Here is a 27,332-nt window from a genome sequence, read left to right as displayed (position 1 = left end):
TGTCTCTGATGGTGATTATGTTGCGTTGTTATGTTTGTCTCCGAAGGTGAAAATGTTGATTTGTTCCCTTTTTCTCTGATGGTGATCATGTTGAATTGTAATGCTTGTCTCTAATTGTAATGATTGTAAAAATTCCCCTTGTAAACTCCGTGTGAAAATGTTAAATTGCCCATTTTGTCTTTTCTTGATCCCGTTTGTGTCTGAGTGTGTTCATGTGAACGATGTTGGAACGTTTCCTTTCATTTCGTTTGAACTGAACTGTAATATTGATAGAGCGAATAGTAATGATGATATTGAACAATGTATATATAACCTGTTATCATGTATTGAAGGTGTATGCGAGCCTTTATTCAGTAAACGGATTAACAGTAAATTGCTTAATAGTGGAAATACCAATTATGTAAATAGTAACACATCAAGAATTTCGAACCCGTTATTTGACCATGTTCAAGATAAACGGAAGGATTTTATTGTTAACTTAATTTGTACAGAAAAGATAACAGTGAGTTAAATAGAGTAGCGATGGTACAATCAAGAAGTATTTATAAGAAAAGTGTACGTTCGTTTAATTTTGTGAAGACCAAGGATAAAACAGATGTTTTATTACAGGCACGAGTCAAAAATGCAAAGTTATACTGGCGCTTGTTAAAGAAACTTCTGGCGTAAAATCCCCACATAACATCTCCTTAAATACGTTCACGGACTATTTTAGAGCAATTAATAATCCTGAAGATAGATTTTTTCAAGCAGATGAAGATGTTATTTATTTCAATGAAAATGCAGTTGATAACGAGATGAAGATAATGTTCAGTGAGTTAGATGCACCTTTTACTACTGTTGATATCAGTAGAAATATTAAAGAGCTAAATCTAGGTCGAAGTGCTGGGCCAGATAAAGTTTTTATATTACGGAAATGATACATTTTCACCAGTATTATCTTTGCTGTTTAATAAACTTTTAGAATTAGGTCATTTTCCGGAATTGTGGAGTGATGGATATTTAGTGCCTATTCACAAGAAGGGCAGTCTGTCAGACGTTAAGAACTAATTACTTATCACATTATTTAGTGTATTAGGGAAATTATTTACTAAATGTATCAATGAACGTTTGGCATCATGGGCTGAAAGAAATTACATATACGTTGAATCACAAGCCGGGTTTCGTTCAAAAATGGGAACTACTGACAATATTTTTGTTTTACATAGCTTGATAAATCATGTCCTTAATGCGAATGAACAATTGTATTGTTTATTTGTTGATAACTCTAAAGCATTCGATTATCTTGTTCGACCTAACATATGATATAAATTATATAAGTTAGGTCTTCGAGGAAAACTTTTTAATGTTATAAAAGGTATATATAGTAGTGTCAAAACAAAAGTGAAGCTTTTTGGAGAAACTGGTGAATTGTTTGAAAGTTTTCTTGGTGTTCGTCAAGGGGAATGTTTAAGCCCGTTTATTTTTTCTATGTACCTAAATGACTTAGAAGATGAATTATTTTTGAATGGAGCCAAAGGAATAGATATTGATACAATCAAGTTATTTCTATTGATGTATGCAGATGATATGGTAATATTTGCCAAAACATGTGAGGAAATGCAACGTAATTTAAACATTTTACATGACTACTGTAACAGATGGAAGCTATCTGTAAATAAGGATAAGACTAAAGTTGTTGTATTTAGGAAAGGCGGTAGACTACCTCAAAATTTGAAATTCCAGTATGGTGACTCAGAAATAGATGTTGTATCAAGATATTGTTATTTAGGTATTGTTTTCACATCTGGGGGCTCTTTTATGGAATGTTATAAAACACTATCAGGTCAGGCAAATAAGGCTATTTTTAAACTAAAAAGGTATCTTCAGAGTTTTGCCAACATATCAACTGAACATGTGTTAGATCTATTTGATAAATTAGTTAAGCCCATCTTATTTTATGGTTGTGAGGTCTGGGGATTTTCCAGTGCCAACAATATAGAAAGAATTCATACAATGTTTTGTAAGAACTTATTAGGGGTTAAAACTTTGACACAAAATGATTTCGTATATGGTGAATTAGGAAAAATAGATTTGTTTTCTATGCGATTGACGTACATTTTAAAATACTGGTTCAAAATATTAGATTGCTGTGACAGAAAGTATTCAAAGGTTATGTATAAAACGATGTTAAATGAAATTGAAAATAACCCAAGAAAAATTAATTGGGCAGTAAATGTTAAAAATATGTTGTGCAATTATGGTTTTCATGAAGTCTGGATTGCCCAAGGGGTGGGGAACACAAAAACATTTATCAGTATTTTTCAGCGTCGAGTAAAGGATATCTTTATCCAAAATTGGTACAGCAGACTAGAAAACTCAACTAGAGCGTCGTTCTATAAAGTGTTTGCAAATTTTGAGTTTTAGTCATATTTGAAGAATGTAAACATTAATAAATATAAAATAGCATTAACTAAATTACGATTATTATCACACCGGCTCTCGGTTGAGACTGGAAGATGGACAAATATTCTTAGAAATGATCGCTTATGTAGAGCATGCAATAAGTTAGAAGATGAGTACCACCTGTTATTTGAATGTCTTTTGTACAACGACATACGATGTAAATACATTAAGAAATATTATAGGAAGAGACCGAGCATGTTTAAGGCAGTTTCGTTGCTAAAGTCTGAAAATGCAAACATCTTAAAAAATTTAGCTGTATATATATTTAATGCATTTGAAATAAGGAAAACGTATGTTCACGTATATATTTCTAATGAGTAGAAACTATGTGTGCTCTCAGCTGTATAACATTTTCTTTGAAATCACAATGTATTTTATTTGGTAAGCAAAACAATACTAAGATCGACATAGCTTTACCCTGTAAACCCTCCTAATATTTCGTTTTCGCTCTTTTAGTGGGGGTGGGAATGGGACATATTCATTTAAGTTAGACACGTTTGTACTTCTAAGAATATAACGCACAAGTAGTATATTTTGTAAAATAATTAAACTTCAAATTGAATACATATCATATGCATGTTGTATTATTGTATTTTGTAGACACTGTTGTTAATACTATGATATAAATATAATATTTCATAGTTAAGATCATTTATGTATTTATGATATGTATATCAAACTCTCCTATGTACAGCTGCTATTTATTTGATACAATTATACTTGTTTACTTGTTCGCTATTTGAATTTGTATACGTAAGCTATTGTATTCGATGAGTTTGATCACGGGTCATGTTGGCCTATTTCAAATGTATACTGTGTGTTATATTTCCTTTAATACACTTTCTTCTTCTTCTTTCTAAATGTGATGATTTTAAATGGTTCAATTTGTTTTTAAGTGTGATCATGTTGAATTTTCCGCTTTGTCTCAGTGTGTGATGATATTGAAAAGTAGCCCATATTTCTCAGTGAGATCGTGTCGAATAGCTTCCTCTGTTTCTGATTGTGATTAGGTTGAATTGTTCTCTTTGTTTCTGAGTGTATAAATATATACTTCTTTCTCTTGGTTTTTTTAATGTGATCATGTAATATTGATGCCTTTGTTTCTGAAAGTGACTATTGTTGGATGAGTGGTTCCCATTGAATATATAGTTCTCCCTCTTACTCCGCATGTGATCATTTTAAAGTTAAATAGCAACCTTTGTTTCTGAAAGTGAGTCTTGTTGGATTATTTCTATTGTATATATAGTTCCACCTCTTGTCTCCGCATATGATCAGTTTAAAATTGAATAGCTCCCTCTGTTTTTGACTGTGATCATGTTGAATTGTTGGCTTTGTTGCTGAGTGTACACTTGTTATTCTTCCTCTTGTCTTTGAATGTGATCATGTTATATAGCTGCTCTCGTTTCTGAATGTGACGAATTAGAGTTCTAATTTAATAATAATAGATAAAAACATGTGTGTGTTCCAATGTTAATTTGAATGATCGTTAGTAGTATAACGATTTGTTAAATAATAACGTATATTCTGCACATGCGAACCAGTTGAACAAGCTAAAGTAAATATTCGACTCAGAAAATGAAATAATGAAGCAACAATTTTACGTATCAGATTTTAGCACTCCACAGACAGTCCATCGAACAGTTGTACGCTACTTGGAGCAAATTCCCGTGCAGTCCAGTACCGGCCTATACTTTTGCTCCGGCTTATGTTAATACCTTTGCAGTTATATACATATAATATGTCCGCAAATAGTTCTTTTCATTTCTTTATTCTTTTTACGTTATAATGAGCGTCTAATAAGAGCATTATCTTCTTCTGCTGTGTAGCTTCGACTGTTAAACGCAGTGATCCGAGGGCGGCAACAACAACATCCGAGCATTTAAGAAATGAAGTTCATATTCAATATATTTTGAAAGATAGCAAATAATTTCGAGCTCGTACTTCCAGGAAAGATTACTTAGCATAGCTTTTAACTATCCGTGAAGCTATAAATGTGAAAATGGCCTACACTACAGCGTAGCGTAACTGAGCCCGAAAACCTATATATTTTATTACATAACTCGAAAGAATTAATATTAGGCTAGACTAAAGTATACAAAAATAAGAAAGTTCCAAGCGATTAAAGAAGTTATTTTCACCTCATGCCAGTAGGTGGACGTAAAGAAACGTGCACAATTATCTTAAGACACAGAGCTTATCTTCCGCAAACTCAATGATTTACACAATTTTGTGTATTAGGTTTTTCATAGTTATATATCTATATTTAGGCATCTTTAAAGCAATTTACACTTTTATGATAAAAAAACGTCAGTCGAGTGTCGCTAAATGTATCACTCGATGTTTTAAAAAATGGTATGGTATTAGATGGCGTCTTTTTGAACTAACCGACGACGCGTATGTAAGTTATTATAGCAATAATGAGGACAAATATCTGACATTCTGGCCAATTTACAAAAAAAGATTTATATATTTTATGTTGAACCTCCATTAGACATAAGTGATGCATTCGACGCCGGACAAATGCTCGTTATGATACGAAGGACACACAATAACAGTTGTATATTAAAGGGACTCGTTCATAGTTTGGAGAATGCACTTCTGCTAATGCATTTCCTTTCATACGATTTAAAGTGTGTCAAATCATCAGGACTGTTAAAACTATGACAGCTGCACCTCTTTAACAATTGCTGATATATACTAAACAAATTGTCTTTGAATTCCACGATGTCCACACCCGTTACAAATCAGCTAAAGGCTGTGTAGCTAAATTGATTGATTGGTATGTATTTCAGAAAGAATAGAAAATGCAGAAACTTATTTATGAATTCGAGTTGCCGAGTTATCGATTTTCTAAACATATTAGGTCTGTCTTGGGCTGTACCAGCGTGGATTTGCTGCCGAATAAGACCAGATTATCACGTGGTTTATTTAAGAAAGGTAAGATTAGCCAGAAATTTATATATGCGTCCAAGTGGCCGAGTAGTTAAGCTGTTGATAATCAATTTATTCTTGGCTGTACAAGCGTAGGTATCATTCAGACTAAAAGCACATTTTTCTTTCCAAACTTTAATTGTATTTTTTGCTGCAATTAAAGTATCAAAAAGTAAACTAATTAATACGATAAGTCAGTTTAGATGCAATACTTGAAAACTATTTTTAGTCCAAACACTTTAGCTAGTCCTCTTTTTACATCTGTTTGTGTCTGTTTAATCATTTAATCAATATGTTAGGAAACCACTTTAACTTTGGTCACTGTCTGTATAATTAATTCACTCAAAATGATTGAAAACAATTCACACTGAGGTTAAAGAAATTTTCAATCGATATACATGCACGAGGGATGCGTATGTTAACTTTAAATTAAACACATAATGGACATCAAATTTACTGAATACAAACTGCGTGAAAAAATGACAAACCGTGTATATTACTCTTTTTACATGTGTACCTTAACATTCAACAACGCAAAAAACAATGTTTGATTTAATACAATTATTCACGTTTTGAACAATATATACAATATTGATTTCAGGAGATTGGTTCAAGTACCCGTGATACTTCAGTATTCAGGTGGATTAATTTGGCGGGACACTAGTAACATGATTTCCTCGTGTTTTTGTTGGTTATATGGGGAAAACTATTCTGTTTTCGTAACTCGAGGTTTTGTATTTGGTGACATTAGAAGGTATTTTACGATGTCTGAAAGTGAAGATATAAATTTGATCATATTTCCCGCCCATCCCATCACTATTTTCAGGTTGAATTTGCTGTATCATGTGTTCTATTAATATGTATATTTATTTCATTTCACTGTGGGTGTCATAACATAAGTTAGTAACTTATTTGTTACGTTTATGATTTGAGATTCACCGTATATTCAGTTTCGTTCCAGTTGCTTCATGATGTTTTCCAAGATTCCGTTAAAGTTGTTACTGACTCTAATGGCAACGTGGCCACGATTGACCAAGGTTACGATCCAGATGTGCTTAGACGCTATTACCAATCTTCCAGCATCCGAATACTGTCTTTTCCTGTGTACATGCTCACCAAATACATTGCCAATTCCTAAACTGTTTGTGTTGTTGTATTTTGAGATTAGTGAACAATTAGTTTACTTACGTATTGAGTGAGTCATTCAGATGTTTTACCTAAACTTCTCGTGTGAAAAGAAGCCAACTTGTTGGTATATTCCATACAATCAGCTACTTACATTTCAATTAATGATGCACATTTCCATACTCGTATATTTATGCCGTATAACAAATTACTACACGACTTGACACTTATGAAAACTGTGGGAATTCAACATAATTTAAACGTCAAGTTCCATCATAAAATTATACTTTCACAGTAATTGAATTGCGCGATATAAGAAATTAGGCATTGCATAAACGTATTGTCAGTATGATACTATATATTTGAATTATTTTTTAACATAACAATCACTTCACACCTGATACAGATTTCACTCATATTAATTGACCGTCTATACTCAGTTGAATACTTTCATGAAATTATCCAATTCAGGTCTGCCATACTGCCTGCAGGTGACAAACACCATCTTCCACAGTGAACAGTAAGCCACACTGTGTGGCCCTTCTTCCTTCCGAAGCAGTTGGGTTATCTTGCCGGTGAGTGTGTCCGGTAACAGGATGTTGTCACTGTCCCTCCAACACACGAGCAGCTGATTGTCCCCAATGGCTGTCAGACCATATGGTGATCCCAGTATCGGATCTTGGTAGGTCTGGAGCACCTTTAGTGATATGCTCAGCTTGACTATTGTGCCAAAGTCCGAGACATAAATGATAGGGGAGTCTGGCTCTCCCTGGTCACTGTCAGATACCAGGGATTCTGATACAAAGGTTTTCCATTGTTTTCTTTGTCTACACTCTACTTCACCTTTCGCTTCATGTCCATCAACACAACCTTACAAGGACACTATCAGGTTGTCATCACATAAATCTATTCCACGACATTCTCCATCTACTTTAACAACATCCTGTAGTGTGACATTTCCCTGAGTTGATACGAACTGTATCTTCATCACCAAAGACAGAATGACCGAAACCCTGTCCCCGGGCATGAGACACAGGTCCCATGGCTCACCTGGCAGTTTCTCCTGGGACACCATCGTGTTGGTAGGGGTGTCCACAAGCTTTACTGAGTTATTGTTGAAGTCAGCCTGTAGGAGCCTGTCCCCAGGCAATAGGGCCAAACTGTTCAGGAAGCAGTCCCGGTTGTCTGTTGATCCCTTTACTGGAATGTCAGGCAGCTTGCTAAACAGGGACTGGCTCAGGTCTGTACGGCTCTGGTTTAAGGCTGGAATATCGCAAAAGGACTGTTGATGAACAATTACTTGCATTAGTGTTTCTTAATTTATATGCACATCACTATAATTCAACATTTTGCAAACTAAGATCTGTTCATAGTAAACGCATGTATGATGAACTTGGATGCATTAACAAAATATAGCATCGGCATGTACGCAAAGAGATATTTGAAGCTTTATAATACATATTCATAGGTCGTTTTCAAATCTGAACTAAGGAAATTGTAAGAACATAATTAATATAATAAACTACACATGCCGAGTGTTGTGTTTGAAACTTATTACTTAGTTTTGGTGATAAAAAAGTTGTTTACTCAAAAGAGATAAAAAAAAAAATCATACCTAAAAGCATATTGCGATTAAACCTCTATTTTGTACATGAATTTGAATTTAAACACACGTTTTGAATGAAATCAGAATACCGTAATTAGTTTACAAAATCTTGGTTTTATAGTAATTGAAACACACCCAATAAGACGTAAAAAAGCAGTTTGATTCCGATCCCCCCCTTCCCTACCTTTTCCACCCGTCATTATTTTTCAATGATCACACAGACTCTAAAATACTTTCGCCCTCTCTCATGAATTTAATAATCACAAACAGAGTAATTTTTATGAAGGAACAGCCTCCATAGGGGGGAGTATCAGCCATGGAAGTTATACCGCGTAATCATAGGGGACAGCACCAGTCAGAGAAGAAAAAAGTAAATATTTTGCAAATTCTTGGTTTTATAGTTCGTTCAACACCCAATAAGATGAAACAAAACAGTTTCTTTTTGGTTTTCCACCCTTACTTAGTTCCGCCCGTCATTACATTTATTTTTTATGATTATCAGCTGCTTTTCTTGATTATCATCTAAAAAGTGATAACATAGACACGAAAATACTTTCTTCCTCTCTTATTTGTTTCTCAATCACAAATAAGTCTTATTAAAGTTAGTTTTATAAACAAAAAGCCACCATATGGTACATAGAAGTAAAAGGTGTCATCACAGGGGGCAGTATTAGTCAGAGAAGTATACGGTGCAACCATAGGGGGTAGTATCATTCATAGAAGTACATGGTGTAACCAAAGGGGGTAGTATCATTCAGAGAAGTACATGGTGTAACCATAGGGGGCAGTATCAGTCAGAGAAGAATATGGTGTAACTATAAGGGGTAGTATCATTCATAGAAGTACATGGTGTAACCAAAGGGGGTAGTATCATTCAGAGAAGTACATGGTGTAACCATAGGGGGCAGTATCAGTCAGAGAAGAATATGGTGTAACTATAAGGGGAAAAATCGATCAGATAAATATATAATGTAATCATAGGGGACATAATCAGCCAGAGAAGTATATGGTGTAATCAAAGGTGGCAGTATCAGTCAGAGAGGTATATGGTGTAATTATTAGGGAAAAAATCGGTTAGAGAAATATATGGTGTAACCAAAGTGGGTAGTATCATTCAGAAAAATACATGGTGTAACCATAGGGGCGCAGTATCAGTCATAGAAGTATACGTTGTAACTATAGTGGTCAGTATCAGTCAGAAAAGTATAAGGTGTAACCATAGGGCATTGTATCAGCCAGGGAAGTATCCGGTGTAACCATAGTGGGCAGTATCAGTCAGAGAAGTATTCAGTTGACCAAAGGAAACAGTATCAGTCAGCGAGGTATTCGGTGTAACCCTAGGGGGCAGTATCAGCCAGGGATGTGTTCGGTGTAACCCTAAGGGGCAGTATCAGCCAGGGAAATGTTCGGTGTAACCCTAGGGGGCAGTTTCAGCCAGGGAAGTGTTCGGTGTAACCCTAGGGGGCAGTATCAGCCAGGGAAGTGTTCGGTGTAACCCTAGGTGGCAGTATCAGCCAGGGAAGTGTTCAGTGTAACCCTAGATGGCAGTATCAGCCAGGGAAGTGTTCGGTGTAACCCTAGGGGGCAGTATCAGCCAGGGATGTGTTCGGTGTAACCCTAGGGGGCAGTATCAGCCAGGGAAGTGTTCGGTGTAACCCTAGGGGGCAGTATCAGCCAGGGAAGTGTTCGGTGTAACCCTAGGGGGCAGTATCAGCCAGGGAAGTGTTCGGTGTAACCCTAGATGGCAGTATCAGCCAGGGAAGTGTTCGGTGTAACCCTAAGGGGCAGTATCAGCCAAGGAAGTGTTCGGTGTAACCCTAGGGGGCAGTATCAGCCAGGGAAGTGTTCGGTGTAACCCTAGGGGTCAGTATCAGCCAGGGAAGTGTTCGGTGTAACCCAAGGGGGCAGTATCAGCCAGGGAAGTGTTCGGTGAACCATAGGGGCAGTATCAGCCAGGGAAGTGTTCAGTGTAACCCTAGGGGGCAGTATCAGCCAGGGAAGTGTTCGGTGTAACCCTAGGGGGCAGTATCAGCCAGGGAAGTGTTCGGTGTAACCCTAGGGGGCAGTATCAGCCAGGGAAGTGTTCGGTGTAACCCTAGGGGGCAGTATCAGCCAGGGAAGTGTTCGGTGTAACCCTAGGGGGCAGTATCAGCCAGGGAAGTGTTCGGTGTAACCCTAGGGGGCAGTATCAGCCATGGAAGTGTTCGGTGTAACCCTAGGGGGCAGTATCAGCCAGGGAAGTGTTCGGTGTAACCCTAGGGGGCAGTATCAGCCAGGGAAGTGTTCGGTGTAACCCTAGGGGGCAGTATCAGCCAGGGAAGTGTTCGGTGTAACCCTAGGGGGCAGTATCAGCCAGGGATGTGTTTTGTGTAACCCTAGGGGGCAGTATCAGCCAGGGAAATGTTCGGTGTAACCCTAGGGGGCAGTTTCAGCCAGGGAAGTGTTCGGTGTAGTAACCCTAGGGGGCAGTATCAGCCAGGGAAGTATTCAGTGTAACCCTAGGGGGCAGTATCAGCCAGGGAAGTGTTCGGTGTAACCCTAGGGGGCAGTATCAGCCAGGGAAGTGTTCGGTGTAACCCTAGGGGGCAGTATCAGCCAGGGAAGTGTTCGGTGTAACCCTAGGGGGCAGTATCAGCCAGGGAAGTGTTCGGTGTAACCCTACGGGGCAGTATCAGCCAGGGAAGTGTTCGGTGTAACCCTAGGGGGCAGTATCAGCCATGGAAGTGTTCGGTGTAACCCTAGGGGGCAGTATCAGCCATGGAAGTGTTCGGTGTAACCCTAGTGGGCAGTATCAGCCAGGGAAGTGTTCGGTGTAACCCTAGGGGGCAGTATCAGCCAGGGAAGTATACGGTGAAACCATAGGGGGCAGTATCAGCCAGGGAAGTGTTCGTTGTATCCATAGGAGGCAGTATGAGCCAGGGAAGTGTTCGGTGTAACCCTAGTGGGCAGTATCAGCCAGGGAAGTGTTCGGTGTAACCCTAGGGGGCAGTATCAGCCAGGGAAGTGTTCGGTGTAACCCTAGGGGCCAGTATCAGCCAGGGAAGTGTTCGGTGTAACCCTAGGGGGCAGTATCAGCCAGGGAAGTGTTCGGTGTAACCCTAGGGAGCAGTATCAGCCAGGAAAGTGTTCGGTGTAACCCTAGTGGGCAGTATCCTCCAGGGAAGTGTTCGGTGTAACCTTAGGGGGCAGTATCAGCCAGGAAAGTGTTCGGTGTAACCCTAGGGGGCAGTATCAGCCAGGAAAGTGTTCGGTGTAACCCTAGGGGCCAGTATCAGCCAGGGAAGTGTTCGGTGTAACCCTAGGGGGCAGTATCAGCCAGGGAAGTGTTCGGTGTAACCCTAGGGGGCAGTATCAGCCAGGAAAGTGTTCGGTGTAACCTTAGGGGGCAGTATCAACCAGGAAAGTGTTCGGTGTAACCCTAGGGGGCAGTATCAGCCAGGGAAGTGTTCCGTGTAACCCTAGGGGGCAGTATCAGCCAGGGAAGTGTTCGGTGTAACCGTAGGGGGCAGTATCAGCCAGGGAAGTATTTGGTGTAACCCTATGGGACAGTATCAGCCAGGGAAGTGTTCAGTGTTACCCTAGTGGGCAGTATCAGCCAGGGAAGTGTTCGGTGTAACCCTAGGGGCAGTATCAGCCAGGGAAGTGTTCAGTGTAACCATAGGTGGCAGTATCAGCCAGGGAACTAAACAATGAGGCTTTGTACATAATAGTTTATTATGAAAAAAACATCTATGGAAAATGAAAAGGCTCTGGTATGTTTATAAATATAGATATAAAATATTTAACAACCTCTGAGTGAAACTGCCGCAAGCAATGAGATAAAACAGGGACTTTCATACTTCAAATCATACAAATATATCTCAAACAATCTCCTTTGTGAAGACCTATTAGCATATTTAACAATATCCTGACTGAAACGATTTGTGAGCCGTGATCTCTTTGGATTATTTCGAACCGATATTACATCCGTAACTTTTCGGTCATTTCCGCAACGTGTGTCTCAGGCGACTAATCAAGCTGCTGGATTTCGCCTTATAAATTAACCATGAGTACGAGCTTTTTACAGCTGATTTGTCCAGGGTATCATATATGTTACGATACGCTGGGTTGCCGAGGATGTCAAGACAGATTATACTAAAGCGCAGACATTTATTTATTTTAACTCTTGTGTCGAAAGCTGCATCGTGTGCTATTAGGACGGGGTAGTTAAATTCGTTCAACCACTCGGAAAATTAAGACAGGCCAGTAAACACGACCGTAGACTCAACCAGTGTCTTGTAATAAAACATTTGCTCTCTATGTATCGCGATTTCGGTAAGCGATTTGATGGATGTCAGAATATGGCCACCTGCGGGTATGACGCTGTTACCGGTTTTATTGAGACAGTTCACGGTGTCGACAAAAACTGCGCGTTGAATTTTCTAAACCATGAACGAGTCCCTTTAAATTACATTTTTTAAGCTAATGGAATTACATTTTGAGTCAGTTAGATAACATCAAGCTAAATCCAAATGATTGAGAATGGCTTTATCGCTGACACCATTACATGTTTCGTGCATGTCGATGTGCGATAAAGCAGGTTAGCAAATGTGCGTGTATGTGCATGCGTGCACGTATATGTGCGGGAGTCACAGGGGTTGGTCCGGCAGTGTTTTCGTGCTATATCTAAATCTTGCATTGGTCGCCGAGCAATGTTTTCACAAAACTACCTTATTAATCAATATAAAGAGGCAGATGCTAATTGAAAGAGATTTAGATACATGATCAATAATCAATAAAAACCTCAAAATAAAAATGATTTATTTTCAGTTGACATCGCAACATTAAAATATTAAATCGGTGGCAATGGCCGAATAATAGGCGTATCGAATTCAACGTTTAAATACATTTTGAACGCATTGTTTTCAATTAATGGCTAAATTAAATTAAACTAAACTTACCCCGAAAATTCATATATTTTATTGCATAACTCGAAAGGCTAAATTTCAGACAAGAAAATAGTACACAAAAATATAGGAAGTGCAAGGCATTTAACGAAGAAATGTTCACCCTAGTGTCAGTCGATGGACGTAAAGAAACGCACAATTATACAAAGACACACATCTTATCTTCCGCAATCTAGATAATTTACCCACGTTCTTAAAATTGGTAATGTTATAGTTATATAATTTAATTAAGGCATATCTAAACCAATTTCCATTACTTTAGGATGAAATATCGGTAGTCGAGATGCGCCAAATGTATCACTCGATGTGAGAAATCGTATGGTGTCAGATAGCATCCTTTAGCACTAACCGACGACACGTATATAAGTTATTTTAGCAAAAATGCGAAAAAAAAACTGACACTTCCTTCTGGCCAATTTACAAAAATAATGAAATATATTTTATATTGAACGTCAATTAAAACTATGACAGCTGCACCTCTTAAACAAATGTTGATATATACTAGTAAACGAGTTGCCTTTGAATTCCACGATTCCACACCTGTTACAAATCAGTTAAAGGCTGTTGTGTGATTGGTTGATTGATATTATCACGCGAAGCTTTCAATTAATTAAGGAAAGGTTTGAAAATCCAGAAACTTGTGAATGAGTTCGAGTGGTCAAATTATCGATTTTCTAAAAATATTTGGACTGTGCCAGCGGGAGGGTGATTCACATTAAGTATGCTGCCAAATAAAACCAGACTTTCTTTTTATACAGTCGAACCCCGTTGGCTCGAACCCCCAGGGACCGTCGAAAATACCTCGAGCCTCGAAAAATTCGAGCCAAGCGGTAATGCTTTCCTTCAGTATAATGAAATCGGTCGTTTACTTCGAGCTTACAAGGAATTCGAGCCAAGCGAGTTCGAGCCAACGGGATTTGACTGTACTTTAATTATATCTTGAGCTGTAATTAAGGTTTCAAACAGTTAACTAATAATACGATAACTCAGTTCAGATGCATTACTTTGGAAATATGTTTTGGTCCAAAAACATAAGCGAGTCCATTTAAACACTTTTTTGACATTAGTTACATCTAGAACACCAATGTTTGTATACTTTATTCAATAAATATATGAGGAATCAAGTTGCACATTGGTCAATGTCGGTTTAATAATTTAAATTATATATGAGAAAACAATTTGAACTATGGTCAATGTCTGTTTAATTATTCAACTAATATTGGAGGAAACTATTTTAACTATGGTCAAAGTCTGTTTAAACAATTCAATCCATCTTTTTGGAAACAATTCACATTAAGGTCAATGTCTATAGAATTATTCATTCAATATACATGTATAAGGATACGTACATATATGTTTAATTTCAATATAAACACATTATAAACTTCATATGTACTAAATACAAACTGTATGAAAAAATGAAACACCGTGTCTATAACTCTATAATCTATATTCTGAATCATTCTATTACACAATTACATTTTTTGATTAAACATTCACAAGTAAGAAACCAACATGTTGGTATATTTCATACACAATCAGCTACTAACATTTCATTTAATAATACACATTCTCATACTCGTATATTATTTTCTTATAACACATTACTACACGATTTGTCACTAATGAAAACTGTTAGAATTCAATATAATTTAAAAGTCAAGTTTCCGTCAAATACTCTCACAGTAATTGAATCGCGCGATATGTGAAATAAAGCATTGTATATGCGTATTGTCAGTATAATTTTATACATTAGAATTATTCTTGAACATTACAATTACTTCACACCTGATACAAATTTCACTCATATTAATTAACTGACATGAACTATACTAAGTTGAATACTTTTACGAAATTAACCGAATCAGGTCTGTCATAGGCATAGCAGGTGACAAACAACATCTTCCTCAGTGAACAGTAAGCCACACTGTATGGACCGTCTATCCCCAACAGCTGGGTTATCTTGCCGGTGAGCGTTTCCAGTAATAGGATGTTGTTACTGCCCTCCCCACACACGAGCAGCTGGTTGTCCCCAATGGCTGCCAGATCACGTGGGTATTCCAGTGTCGGGTCCTGGTACGACTGGAGCACCTCTAGTGAGATGCTCAGCTTGGTTATGGTGGTGGTGAACCTGTTTGAGACAAATATGACTGGATGAGTTTGGCTCTCCCTGGTCACTGTCAGATAGAAGGGACACGAAAACAAAGGTTTTCCACTGCTGTCTTTGTCCACACTCTTCTTCACCTTTCCCTTCATGTTCATCAACACAACATTAGGTGGGTTGGTAAAGGACACTATCAAGTTGTCATCACAGAAATCTATTCCACGACATTCTCCATCTACTTTAACAACATCCTGTAGCGTGACATTTCCCTGTATAGAAACGAATTGTATCTTCTTCATCCAAGGCAGAGTGACGGCTGCCATATCCCCGGGCAGGTGACACAGGTCCCAAGGCTTACTTGGCAGTTTCACCTGGGAAACCAGCTTGTTATTCTTGGTGTCCACCAGCTTCAACGAGGAATTAGTGTGATCTACCAGTATGAGCCTGTCCCCGGTCAGGAGGGTCATATTGGTTAGGCAGCATTCCCTTCTATCACCTGATGTATTCACTGAAATGTCAGGCTGCCTGCTGAACTTGGCCTGGCTTAGGTCTGCTCTGCTGCTGAAGTGGGCTGAAAGTAAACCTTACCATAAATAAAAAAAATGTTTTTTTTCATCACATTTTAAAATGAATAATAATAATAATAATAATAATAATAATAATAATAATAATAATAATAATAATAATAATAAATATTTTTATTCAAAATTTTATGATAAATCCTATTGTCGATAGTCTATATATTTCACCGCAATGATATACAAAATGACGTATAATATTATAAGTAGTTGCCTATCTATTTAAATAAAAGAAAAAAAGTATGCGTCAATTTTCGCATAACATATCATTGAAAACAATGTAATTAAAAAACATCTTAAAGCACACTGGTCAGTTGAGGACATATAATATACAAGATAACTATTTGATCATTTTACTGAAAAATATCTATAACATTACATCATTTTGGGAAATAGTTAACACTCTTTTTAACGATTCATCCAACAATTCATTTCAACGAAACCTTCTTACAATAGCGCAAATGTCTATAAACATTCACTTTGTGCAGTGTAAAATCGTTTTTGAAATGAGTTCTGTGGACTATTAACTTTTATACAGGGGAACACGTTTCTTATGTTGTTAGAACTTGTGTCCAACCCATTTGCTTTTTGTATACTCTATATTATTGTTGTAAATACAGATTATGTTGAAAAAAAAGGCAATAAAACATGTTTAAATCAATTAACTTTTATACATATGAACTTTCATTATGTGTTTTTTACCTTTTTAAAAAAGGTTTCAACAAAAAAATATGAATCATCATTGTGTAGCAGTGATGGTATAAACTGATTAGGGTCAATATGAAGCAATAAAAAGCAAATGTATTTATCAATAACTAATTGGTTTATTAGTGATGCGCTTTGGTCTGGAAGGTTGTATTAGAATGGAGCGGATATTTGCATATTTGGATTTCATGAGGCGCAAGGCCACTGAAATTAATATCTGCAAGAATCCACGAAAGTCGAATACGATATACCGGATCAAAACGCTATATTAGTTACCCTTATCATGTATATATATATATATATATAATATATTACTGGCTTAGTCACTTAAAAGACACATATTTTTATTATAAATGCAATATTAATTACGCAACATTTTGTATTATGACGTAATTTTAGCAGAGTCTCATTTGTTTATGATGTGACGTCAGCAGAGTAGAATACAGCCGTGCTGTACTGACTGAAGTTGAATACGGGTTACCGAATTTTACGATATGTATAGCGCCTGGAATTATGACTGTTTTGTAATACCAACACACCACAGTATATAACATTCAAAAAGATACGCCTTAATGTTTGTAAGTGTGCTATAACAACCGTTAACAAAATGAGCTTATAAAAACCATTTAAAGTGTTCATTTATAAACAGTGCTATACTGATAAGATCATGTTTACTATTCAGATTTCAACATATTTTTTGCGAAAATGCATGGAAACCAGTTACATAAGACTGCTGACTTAGATGGCATATTTTTATATTGAAATTTAAAAAATTAAAGTTTTATGCATTTTTCTTAAACCGTGAGTAACGGTTTAAGCCATAAAACCTTAATTTTCGAAAGGAAAAATGAAAATCTGCGATCTGATCACCATTGGTTTGCAGGTATTTACGCATATATTTGCTCTTTCCAAGATAAAAAAATAATAAAATAAAAACGATAAATCTGTGAGAGTGCAGCTTTAAACAAAACTTAACTCTTAAATTACATTAACAGTGTTTCGTAACGTCATGGTTAACGTTTCAATACAATACGTTTAAAAATACGTTAGTTTGTTTAATATTGGGCAAAAACGAAGTCGGTAAGGTACACTTTCGTTATCAAGCGATTTATAATAAAACATTGAATGCATGCATTTATAACAAGAAAGGCGCACTTGTTTCAGCGAAACACGATGGCGTTTTTCCCGCAAAAAGTGACGTTTTATACGAAATTCAAATTAAAAACGTAAAACAAGAGAAAGAAAAAATATATGTCCGCGAATGTTTTCATAATATGTACTTGAGGTGGAAATTTCATAGCAATGAACGAACAATTGATGAATATATCGGTTGTTATAGCTGGAACGCCACAAAAAATGACAGACGTCTCAAAATTAACGTCAGTGGTATTTTTTGAAGACTCGTAGTTTCAAAAGATTCCGAATATTGAAAAAGTAAAAACAGTCCCTTACTGGACATATGTTCTTCTATTCGTATACCAATTTTCAGACACTAACTCGAAAATTCTCGCAGAGTCGCGTTACACCTTAGATTATTTGGATCTTAATTTTATTTGAGGAATATGATTGTCGTAGTATTTAATTATTTTACTTTGTTAAGTACTTTACAGCATAGTTTGTTAATGTACTTTCATCGTTCCTGGTTAGCATGAGTGACGTCAACACGATTTTGAAAACAGATTCATCAACTGCAATAAAGAAATGTCAAAATTGTCTGCGGTTGTACACCGACCTTTCTGTGATACACCTTGCATGTGTTTTTGTTGTTGCTGCATCGTCTCTAGTTGCCGAGGCTGCTGCTCCTTTTGTTGTTGTCGTCCTTGCTGCCCTACCGCCGAAGTTGATTCGCCTGGAAATATGATGGGTATAAATTTTAGTAGAATATATATATATATATATATATATATATATATATATATATATATATATATATATATATATATATATATATATATATATATATATATATATATATATATATATATATATATATATATATATATATACCGTATTGTTATACCTAAACAAGTTTGTATCATTCAAAAATGTATTCCTTAAGTTTATTTGTATCTCAATTTTATTTGCGAAATATTATTTGTCGAAGTATCTCATTATGCCATTTTTGAAAAGCACTTGGTGAACTTTACAACATGGTTAACGTGACTGGTTAACTTGAGCGACGTCAACAGGCTTTTGTAAACAGACTAATAAACTGCAAAATTTGGAAATGTCAATATTTTTAGTGGTTGTACGCAAACCTTTTTGTGAAACAGCTTTCATCTGTTTTTGACAGATGTATACAGTGTAATCGTAAGGGGAAGAATCAGAGAACTACACAGTGTGAGGGGGCAGTTTCAGTCAGAGGAGTACAGAGTGTAGTCATAGGGTGCAGTTTTAGTCAGAGAAGTATGCGGTGTAACCATAGGGGGCAGTTTCAGTCAGAAAAAGTATAGGATGTAACCATAGGGGACATTTATATTCAGAAATGTATATTGTGTAACCATAGGGGGCAGTTTCTGTCAGAGAAGTAAACGGTGTAACGATAGGGGGACGTTTTAGTCAGAGAAGCCTTCGGTGTAACCATAGGGGGCAGTTTCAGTCAAAGAAGAACACAGTAAAAGCATTGGGGGCAGTTTCAGCAAAAGTATTTTACCATGTTACTACTAGTGACAGTATAAGTCAGAGGAGTTTAGAGTGTATCAATAGTAGGCAGTATCAGTCAGAGAAGTATTCGGTTTAACCATAGGGGACAGTGTCAATTAGAGATGTTTTCAATGAAAGCATTGGGGGCAATTTTAGTCAGAGTTTTTAGCGGTGTAACCACACATGCCAGTATCAGTCAGAGAAATTCACAGTGTATTAATAGGGAACAGAATCAGTCAATATACATAAATGGTGCAACCAAAAGGAGCAGTATCAGTCAGAGAAGAATACGGCATAACAATAGGGAAGACAGTGTCAGTCAGTGAAGTATGCTATGTAACCATCTGGGCAATGTCAGTTAGTAAAGTGCGTAACTATAAGGGACAGTATTAGTTAGAGAAGAATACGGCGTAACCAAAAGGGAAAGTATCCGTCAGATAAGTGTACGGTGTACCCGATAAGTATACGGTGTAACCATTGGTGACAGTTTCAGGGAGAAAAGTATAATGAAGAAACCATTTTGGGCAGTATTAGCTAGCTAATATATAAAATAGTGTAACCAGTGGGCGCATTGCCAGTTCAAAAAGTATACGATGTAATCAAAGGGGCAGTTTTAGTCAGAGAAGTTTAGGCTGTAACAATAGAGGACAGTATCAGTCAGAGATGTATATTATTTTACCATAGGGGGCATAATCAGCTAGAGTAGTATAACGGTGTAGCCATAGGGGCAGTTTCATTCAGAGAAGTATAGGTTGTAACCATAAGGGGCAGCATCAAACAGAAAAGTATATCATTTAATCATAGGGGGCAGAATCAGCTAGAGAAGTATAACAGTGCAACAATAAGGGCAGTTTCAGTAATAGAAGTATAGGTCGTAACTATAAGGGCAGTATCAATCAGACAAGTTTATCATTTTACCATATAATCAGCTAGATTGATATAACGCTGCAACCATAGGGGACATAATCTGCAGGAGTAGAATAACGGTGTAACCATAGGGGGAAGAATCAGCTAGAGTAGTATTACATTGCAACCATAGGGGGCAGAATCAGCAAAACTGTATAACTTTGTAACCATAGGGGGGCAGAATCAGTTAGAGTAGTATAACATTGTAACCATAGGGGCAAGAATCAGCTAGAGTAGTACAACGCTTTAACCATAGGTGGCAGAATCAGCTAGAGTAGTACAACGCGTTAACCATAGGGGGCAGAATCAGCTAGAGTAGTACAACGCTTTACCAAAGGGGGCAGAATCAGCTAGAGTAGTACAACGCTTTGACCATAGGGAGCAGAATAAGCTAGAGTAGTACAACACTTTAACCATACGATGCAGAATCAGCTAGAGTAGTACAACGCTTTAACCATGGGGGCAGAATCATCTAGAGTTGTACAATGCTTTAACCATAGGGGCCAGAATCAGCTAGACTAGTACAACGCTTTAACCATAGGGGCCAGAATCAGCTAGAGTAGTACAACGCTTAAACCATAGGGGGCAGAATCAGCTAGAGTAGTAAAACGCTGTAACCATCTGCCAATCAGCTACATAAATTTATCGGTGTATTTATAGAGGGCTGAATCAGCTAGATTACTAAAACGGTTTAACCATAGGGGGCAGAATCAGCAAGAGTATTATAACGGTGTTGCCATAGGGGGCATAATCAGTCAGAAGTAGAATAACGGTGTAGTTATAGGGGGCAGAATCAGCTAGAGTTGTTTAACAGTGTAACCATTGAGGGCAGAATCAGATAGAGCAGTATATGGGTGTTAACATAGGGGGCAGAATCAGAAAGAGTAGTAGAACGGTGTTACACAGGGGGCAGAATAAGAAAAGTAGTATAACAGTATAACCATAGGGGCAGAATCAGTCAGAGTAGTATAACGGTGTAAAAACAGTCAGGGTAGTATTACGTTGTTACCATAGGCGGCAGAATCAGCTAGAATAGTATAACGATGTAACCATAGTGGGCAGAATCTGCAAAAGTAGTATATGGGTGAAACCAAATGGGGCAGTTTTAGCCAGAAAAGAACTGCGTACCTAGAAACCATAGGGGGCAGTGTCAGCCAGAGAACAGGGCTTTTTTGCCCATTTCGGAAAAAAGACTCTAGACATTTTGGGGAAATTTGCATTGTGAAATATGTCCAAATTGTGAAATTTTACAGTCAAAGAACAAGCTTCCTTACAGTCTCCTGCGAATGTGGAAATTATTAAATATGAGTTTCTTTTCCCTTTTAAATGAACTGAAAGGGCTGAAATATCAAACCTTGTGGTGAACATATCTATTGCAATAAATTATGGCAGATAATAATTCACATGATCTCTGAATGTGACGAAATTCAATGATTTCTTAATTCTGATAATTATCCCCAAAACTTTACATCACATGATTTTTTTAGGATTTTGAATGAACCAGTAAAGATAAAAAACTTTCATAAGATATAAAAATTTATAAAAAGGATTTTGATTTTTTTTGGCAGATTGGGAAAGATAATATATTTTGCATTGGGAACGGGTCGGATAGTCGGACCTGTGTATACTTTAGAGATGTACTCAGTGTTGCCATTGTGGGCAGTATTAAATACAAAAATATACGGTGTAACCTTTGACAGCAATATCAGTCAGAGAAGAATACTGTTTAACCATAGGGGGCAGTATCAGTCAGAGAAGAGTAATGTTTAGCCAAAGGGGGCAGTTCCAGTCAGAGATGTGTACATATGTTGTTATCATAAAAATTGCATCCCATGATACAGATTATGTAAAAATACAGTAAAGATAACAATATAATACAAAACAAATAACAAAAAGGCCCTGATATGTTTATAATAATAGACCTTATATAATTAACAATGTCTGACCGAAACTGTCGTCTATGCTAGCAATAAAATGATGCAGATACCTTCATATCATAATTATACTAACTATATGGAACAATCTCTTAAGAGTATCAGTCAGAGAAGTAAACGGTGTTACAATTGTGTGTAGTATAAGTCAGAGAAGTATACGGTGTAACCATTTGGGCAGTATAAGTCAGAGAAGTATACAGTGTTACCATAGGGGGCAGTTTTAGTCAGAGAAGTATACGGTGTAACCATTGGGGGCTCTATCAGCTTGAGAAGTATACGTTGTTACCATTTGGGCAGTATCAGTCAGAGAAGTATACGGTGTTACCATTGGGGACAGTATCTGTTTGAGGAGTGTTCAGTGTAACCATAGGGGGGGCAATATCAGTCAGAGAAGTATACAGTGTAACCACAGGGGACAGTATCAGTCAGAGACGTATACGGTGTAACCATTGTGGGCAGAAGTAGACAGAGAAGTAGATGGTGTAACCATTGTGGCAGTATCAGTCAGAGAAGAAGGCGGTGTAACCATTGTGGCAGTATCAGTCAGGGAAGTAGACGGTGTAACCACAGGGGACAGTATCAGTCAGAGACGTATACGGTGTAACCATTGTGGGCAGTATTAGTTAAAGAAGTATACAGTGTAACCATAGGGACAGTATCAGTCAGATAAGTATACGGTATAACCATAGGGGCAGTATCAGTCAGGGAAGTATACGGTGTAACCATTTGGGCAATATCTGTCAGAGAAGTATACGGTGTTACCATTGGGGCAGTATCAGTCAGAGAATTATACAGTGTTACCATGGGGGACAATATCAGTAAGAGAAGTATACGGTGTAACCATAGGGGACATTATCAGTAAGAGTTACTGGAAATATATTGAAGTAACCACTGAGGGCAGTATCAGTAATGGAAGTATACGGTGTTACACTTTCGGCAGTATAAGCCAGAGAAGTATAATGAAGTAACTGTTGAGGGCAGTGTAAATCATAGAAGTGTACGGTTTTACTATTGGGGCAGTATCTGTAAGAGAAGTATAATGAAGTAACCATCGAGGGCAGTATCAGTCAGAGAAGTAGACGGTGTAAACATTGGGGCAGTATCAGTAAGAGAAATACAATGAAGTTACCATTGAGGACTGTATCATACAGAGAAGTATACGGTATAACCATTTGGGCAGTATAAGTCAGAGAAGTATACGGTGTAACCATTGGGGCAGTTTCAGTCAGAGAAGTATACGGTGTAACCATTGGGGCATTTTCAGTCAGAGAAGTATACGGTGTAACCATTGGGGAAGTATCATTCAGAGAAGTATACGGTGTAACCATTGGGGCAGTTTCATTCATAAAAGTATACGGTGTTACCAAAGGGTGCAGTATCAGTAAGAGAATATCAGTATACGATGTACCCGGTTACCATAGTCAGCTAGAGAAGTATAATGTGGGCATATTAGATAGAGAGAATAATGGTGCAACCATAGGGGGTAATTTTGTTCTAAAAAGTAAACAGCGTAACCGTAGGTGGCAGTAGCATTCAGAGAAGTAAGCGGTGTAACAATAGATGGCAGCTTCAACCAGAGAAGTATATTGTGTTACAATGGTAGGCAGTGTTAGTTACAGAAATGTTCGGTGTAACCCTAGGGGGCAGTATCAGTCAGAGTGTACAGTGAGGTTTTAAGGCATATATTCATGTTTGTGGTTTGTTATCTTATAGAAATTGCATACTGGTTATGATAACAAAAGGATACCCAAAAGAAACTGCTGATTTGTTTAAAATAATAGATATAATGTATTAAATACTCTCTGCCTGATACTTCCGCCTATGTCAGCAATGCTACAATAAAGAAACCTGCTATCATAATAAATATCAATATATATATATATATATATATATATATATATATATATATATATATATATATATATATATATATATATATATATATATATATATATATATATATATATAAAACAATCTCTGACTGATATTATCAACTATGATGCAACGATGTAACAGAGAGACAGGCATATATAGATATTGCAAAGAATATATCTCAGACCGATACTGCCGTCTATGAAAGCAACAATCTATCATTCTGAAATGTTTGTACCATCTTAAAAAAGTGATAATGTAAACTACTTGGCATTGATGCTATGTTTAAAACAAACACATGTTGTGTGTATACAAAGAGGACGCTTCAATTAAAACACCATAGATGATTAATTTAAAATTTAAAAAAAACTGCACAAATGATTCCTCACAAACACAACGCACATTACGAATTCGTGCTTAAGCTGAAAGTAACATACTACACGTACACACAAGAGCAAGCACACACATACCCAGGGCATACATACAAGCAAACACAACAACACACAAATCACACAAAACATACAAACACACCCACGTGCATGTACTCACATGCATATAACTCAACTATAAACATACACACCTAAGCACACATCGCACAAAACATACAGACACAGACACGTGCACGCACTCACATGCACACAACGCAAGTACAAACATACACACATATGCACACATCGCGCGCTCGCACACACGCACGCACACGCACGCACACACACACACACACACACACACAAACACCAAACACAAGTTCAAGCAAACACACCCACATATTGCATACATCGCACAAACCCAATATGCATAGATATTCTAAAAGGCACATAGCACATGTTCACACATACAAACCCATGGCACATTCGCACAAAACGTACACGCATAACAACCGTACAAACATACACACCAACGGGTGACTCATATATCTTTTAAAACGCACTAACACTAACACATACTCGCATTCACAGACACAACATACCTTTAAACATATTCACTTACGAAAAAATCCCACAAACCCACATTCGTACATGCATTTGAGTCACACATGCAAACACACACGCACGCACGCACGGACGCACGCACGCACGCACGCACGCACGCACGCACACACACACACACAATTGTGAAATAAATTCTGTTAAGGAAACTGATATAATATATATAATCCCAATTTATTGGGGCATTGAAATCGGAAACAACAAGTTTTATATTATTTCAAAATATATTGAATTTAACCTGGAGTAAGGATGGCAATAAGGTAACATGGTGTTAACTGAAACAAAAATTAAACGTGAAACCTGACTGATATCGTGAAACCTTACTATGATATAATTGCTTTGTGTTGCTTACCTGGCCGCTGAGGTTGTTTCTGCTGGTCTGCCAAATCTGACGCCACCTGGTCCACTCTGCCAATTGCTGTGTTTGAGTACAGCAGCTGTCCCGTTGCTGGGTCCCTACTGAATTTGGAGTGTGGAACTTTACCCCTTCTCCTGATGTCATCAAGTGATGACTGGAGACCGACTAACTCTTTGATCGCCCTTGTTCCAGATACAAACAGCTGGTTGTTGTTGACCTCCTTAGCTTGTAGCTCGGCCTTGAGCTTCTCAGTGGCAGTTTTCATGTCTAGACAGTTTGCCTTCATTTCATTTAGCAGCGTCTCGGATTCCCGTTTCTTCCGATCAATTTCTTCCAATAACTCGTTCTCCCTCTTATCCAATAACTGGATGATCTCATGTTTGAATTTTCGAAGCTCATTAATATTGGTAAGACTTTCCTCTTCAACTGATTTCATGCTCGCCTGTATGAACGATAAATAGTTCTCAATGTCACTGACCATCTGCACAATACCTGTTTTCAGACTTTTGTATTCTGCACCCTCTTTGTAATGTTTTGCCAATTGAGAAATTTTCTTTACTTTACAAGAGCGATGTTTTTCATAATCAACTACGCTTTCTCCACACAGAAGTGCTTCATGGTTGGGACAGTAATACTTTATAAACTCATTCGCATGGAACTGACATGTCTCTGTAAACGTCTCATCCTCACTTTCAGCATGGAATGAGGAAGGCATACTGCTCTTGTCCTGGAGGACATGGCTCTTGGTCAGCTTCATGTTCCTGTGTACTCGGGCGCAAGTGGAACACAAAAACTCCTTGCAGACGGTACAGAAGGCATCAGGAAGGATTCTCTTCCCATCTTCAGCACATGGCTGACAATAAATGTGGTCATGGGACGACCCTGTAGCCTCGGGCGCGATTCTCCCTGGAACTGCATCCATCCTGTGTTCAAAAACATATTTTCATTGTCAAATATACTTTTTGCTAATTTCGTTCTTATTTCAAGGAATGGTCTTTAATATAAAAAAAACAACATATTCTCATTGTCAAATTAACACTTGGCTAATCCAGTTCTTTACGAGGTATAGTCTTTATTATAAGTAAAACTAACTTCTGTTTGATGGTAGAAAATGATTATTAAATTGGAAACACTAGCGGTTCCTGAGGCGTTGCTCCATCCATCTATTCATCCATCCCATCTATTCATCCATCCATCCATCTATGCATCCATAATCCATCCATACATCCATCCATTAATGTCAAACCCCTACTCTGAGGACCTAGACATTAAGCTGCAATAATGTCAGTAAAAGTTGTGAAAGAAACAGTACTTTTTTTAAAACAGAGTTAAAATAAGGAGGTAGAGATTAGGTATAAAAAGTACCTTAACCATCAAAGCGACCAGCTTTGGAAACACAAACTACAATATTTTTATTTCAGAATGAAGGTGGCCAAAATGTTTAAGGACGGTCCAATACCCCAAATAGTTGTGAGCCTTTTTATTCGTTTCTGGTGAAGCCGGGCTGCACGTTCTAATTTTTGACCCCAAAATCAGGTCCATATAAATAGATGCCATAGTCTTTATAAGATATTTATGATGGCCACATATAAACATAACAATGACCACTGATATAAAAGTTTTTTTCTGAACGCCAATTATTGTGGCTATCCCAAGTGTGCACTCAATAAATTTAAATCCTGGCACCGCCCCTGATAAAACAAATACTATTTTATACTTACTTTTGTTGACTGTTGAAAGCCAGTCCGTTCCGATAGTTACTCGAATATCTTAAGTACACCACTCATTACGTTCTTATGTGGTTGTATTATTTAAATAGTTGCAGTTTGGATAGTCAACGAATTGCTGGCATCTTCAAAAACGAAAGTTGTTACTTCCTTGATAACAAATAAGGGAGGTTATCATGGTTGGTGCTAAAACCCGGTATCCGGTACCCGAGTTATGTTGATACCGGGCTGCGTTATCAATAAGATCAGATGATAAATCCCGGTATATCATGGTCCGCTATTTATTACCGATTGAAGTAATGATTATTCGATTTGTCGGTTTTTAGAAAGCCTGCTTGAAGATTTACTTGTTTTAATGTATACACCTGCATATGTAACCGAACCTCAAAGAGTGGTAGTAAGCCGCACGGGCGGTTACAAAAACCCTCAGGTTCGACACAGGGCAAAGGCAGGGAGGTAGGGCGTG

At 37.4% G+C, this 27,332-nt stretch overlaps 1 protein-coding gene across 1 annotated transcript; it reads right to left on the bottom strand.

The window, feature by feature from the left end:
- Positions 1-14,170: 14,170 nt before the first annotated feature.
- On the bottom strand, positions 14,171-27,014 carry LOC128216823 (E3 ubiquitin-protein ligase TRIM33-like). The gene is made up of 4 exons (XM_052923504.1): positions 26,861-27,014; positions 25,134-26,062; positions 18,170-18,286; positions 14,171-15,725 (listed from the first exon to the last, which is right to left on the bottom strand). The coding sequence occupies exons 2-4, from the start codon at positions 26,059-26,061 to the stop codon at positions 14,878-14,880; spliced, it is 1,893 nt and encodes a 630-aa protein (XP_052779464.1). The 5' UTR covers position 26,062; positions 26,861-27,014; the 3' UTR covers positions 14,171-14,877.
- Between the last annotated feature and the right edge of the window lie 318 nt (positions 27,015-27,332).

Source organism: Mya arenaria, chromosome 14 (genome assembly GCF_026914265.1).
Source record: "Mya arenaria isolate MELC-2E11 chromosome 14, ASM2691426v1".
Classification (NCBI taxonomy): domain Eukaryota; kingdom Metazoa; phylum Mollusca; class Bivalvia; order Myida; family Myidae; genus Mya; species Mya arenaria.
Note: the sequence above shows the minus strand (reverse complement) of the source record. Positions and strands in the feature narration are given on the sequence as shown.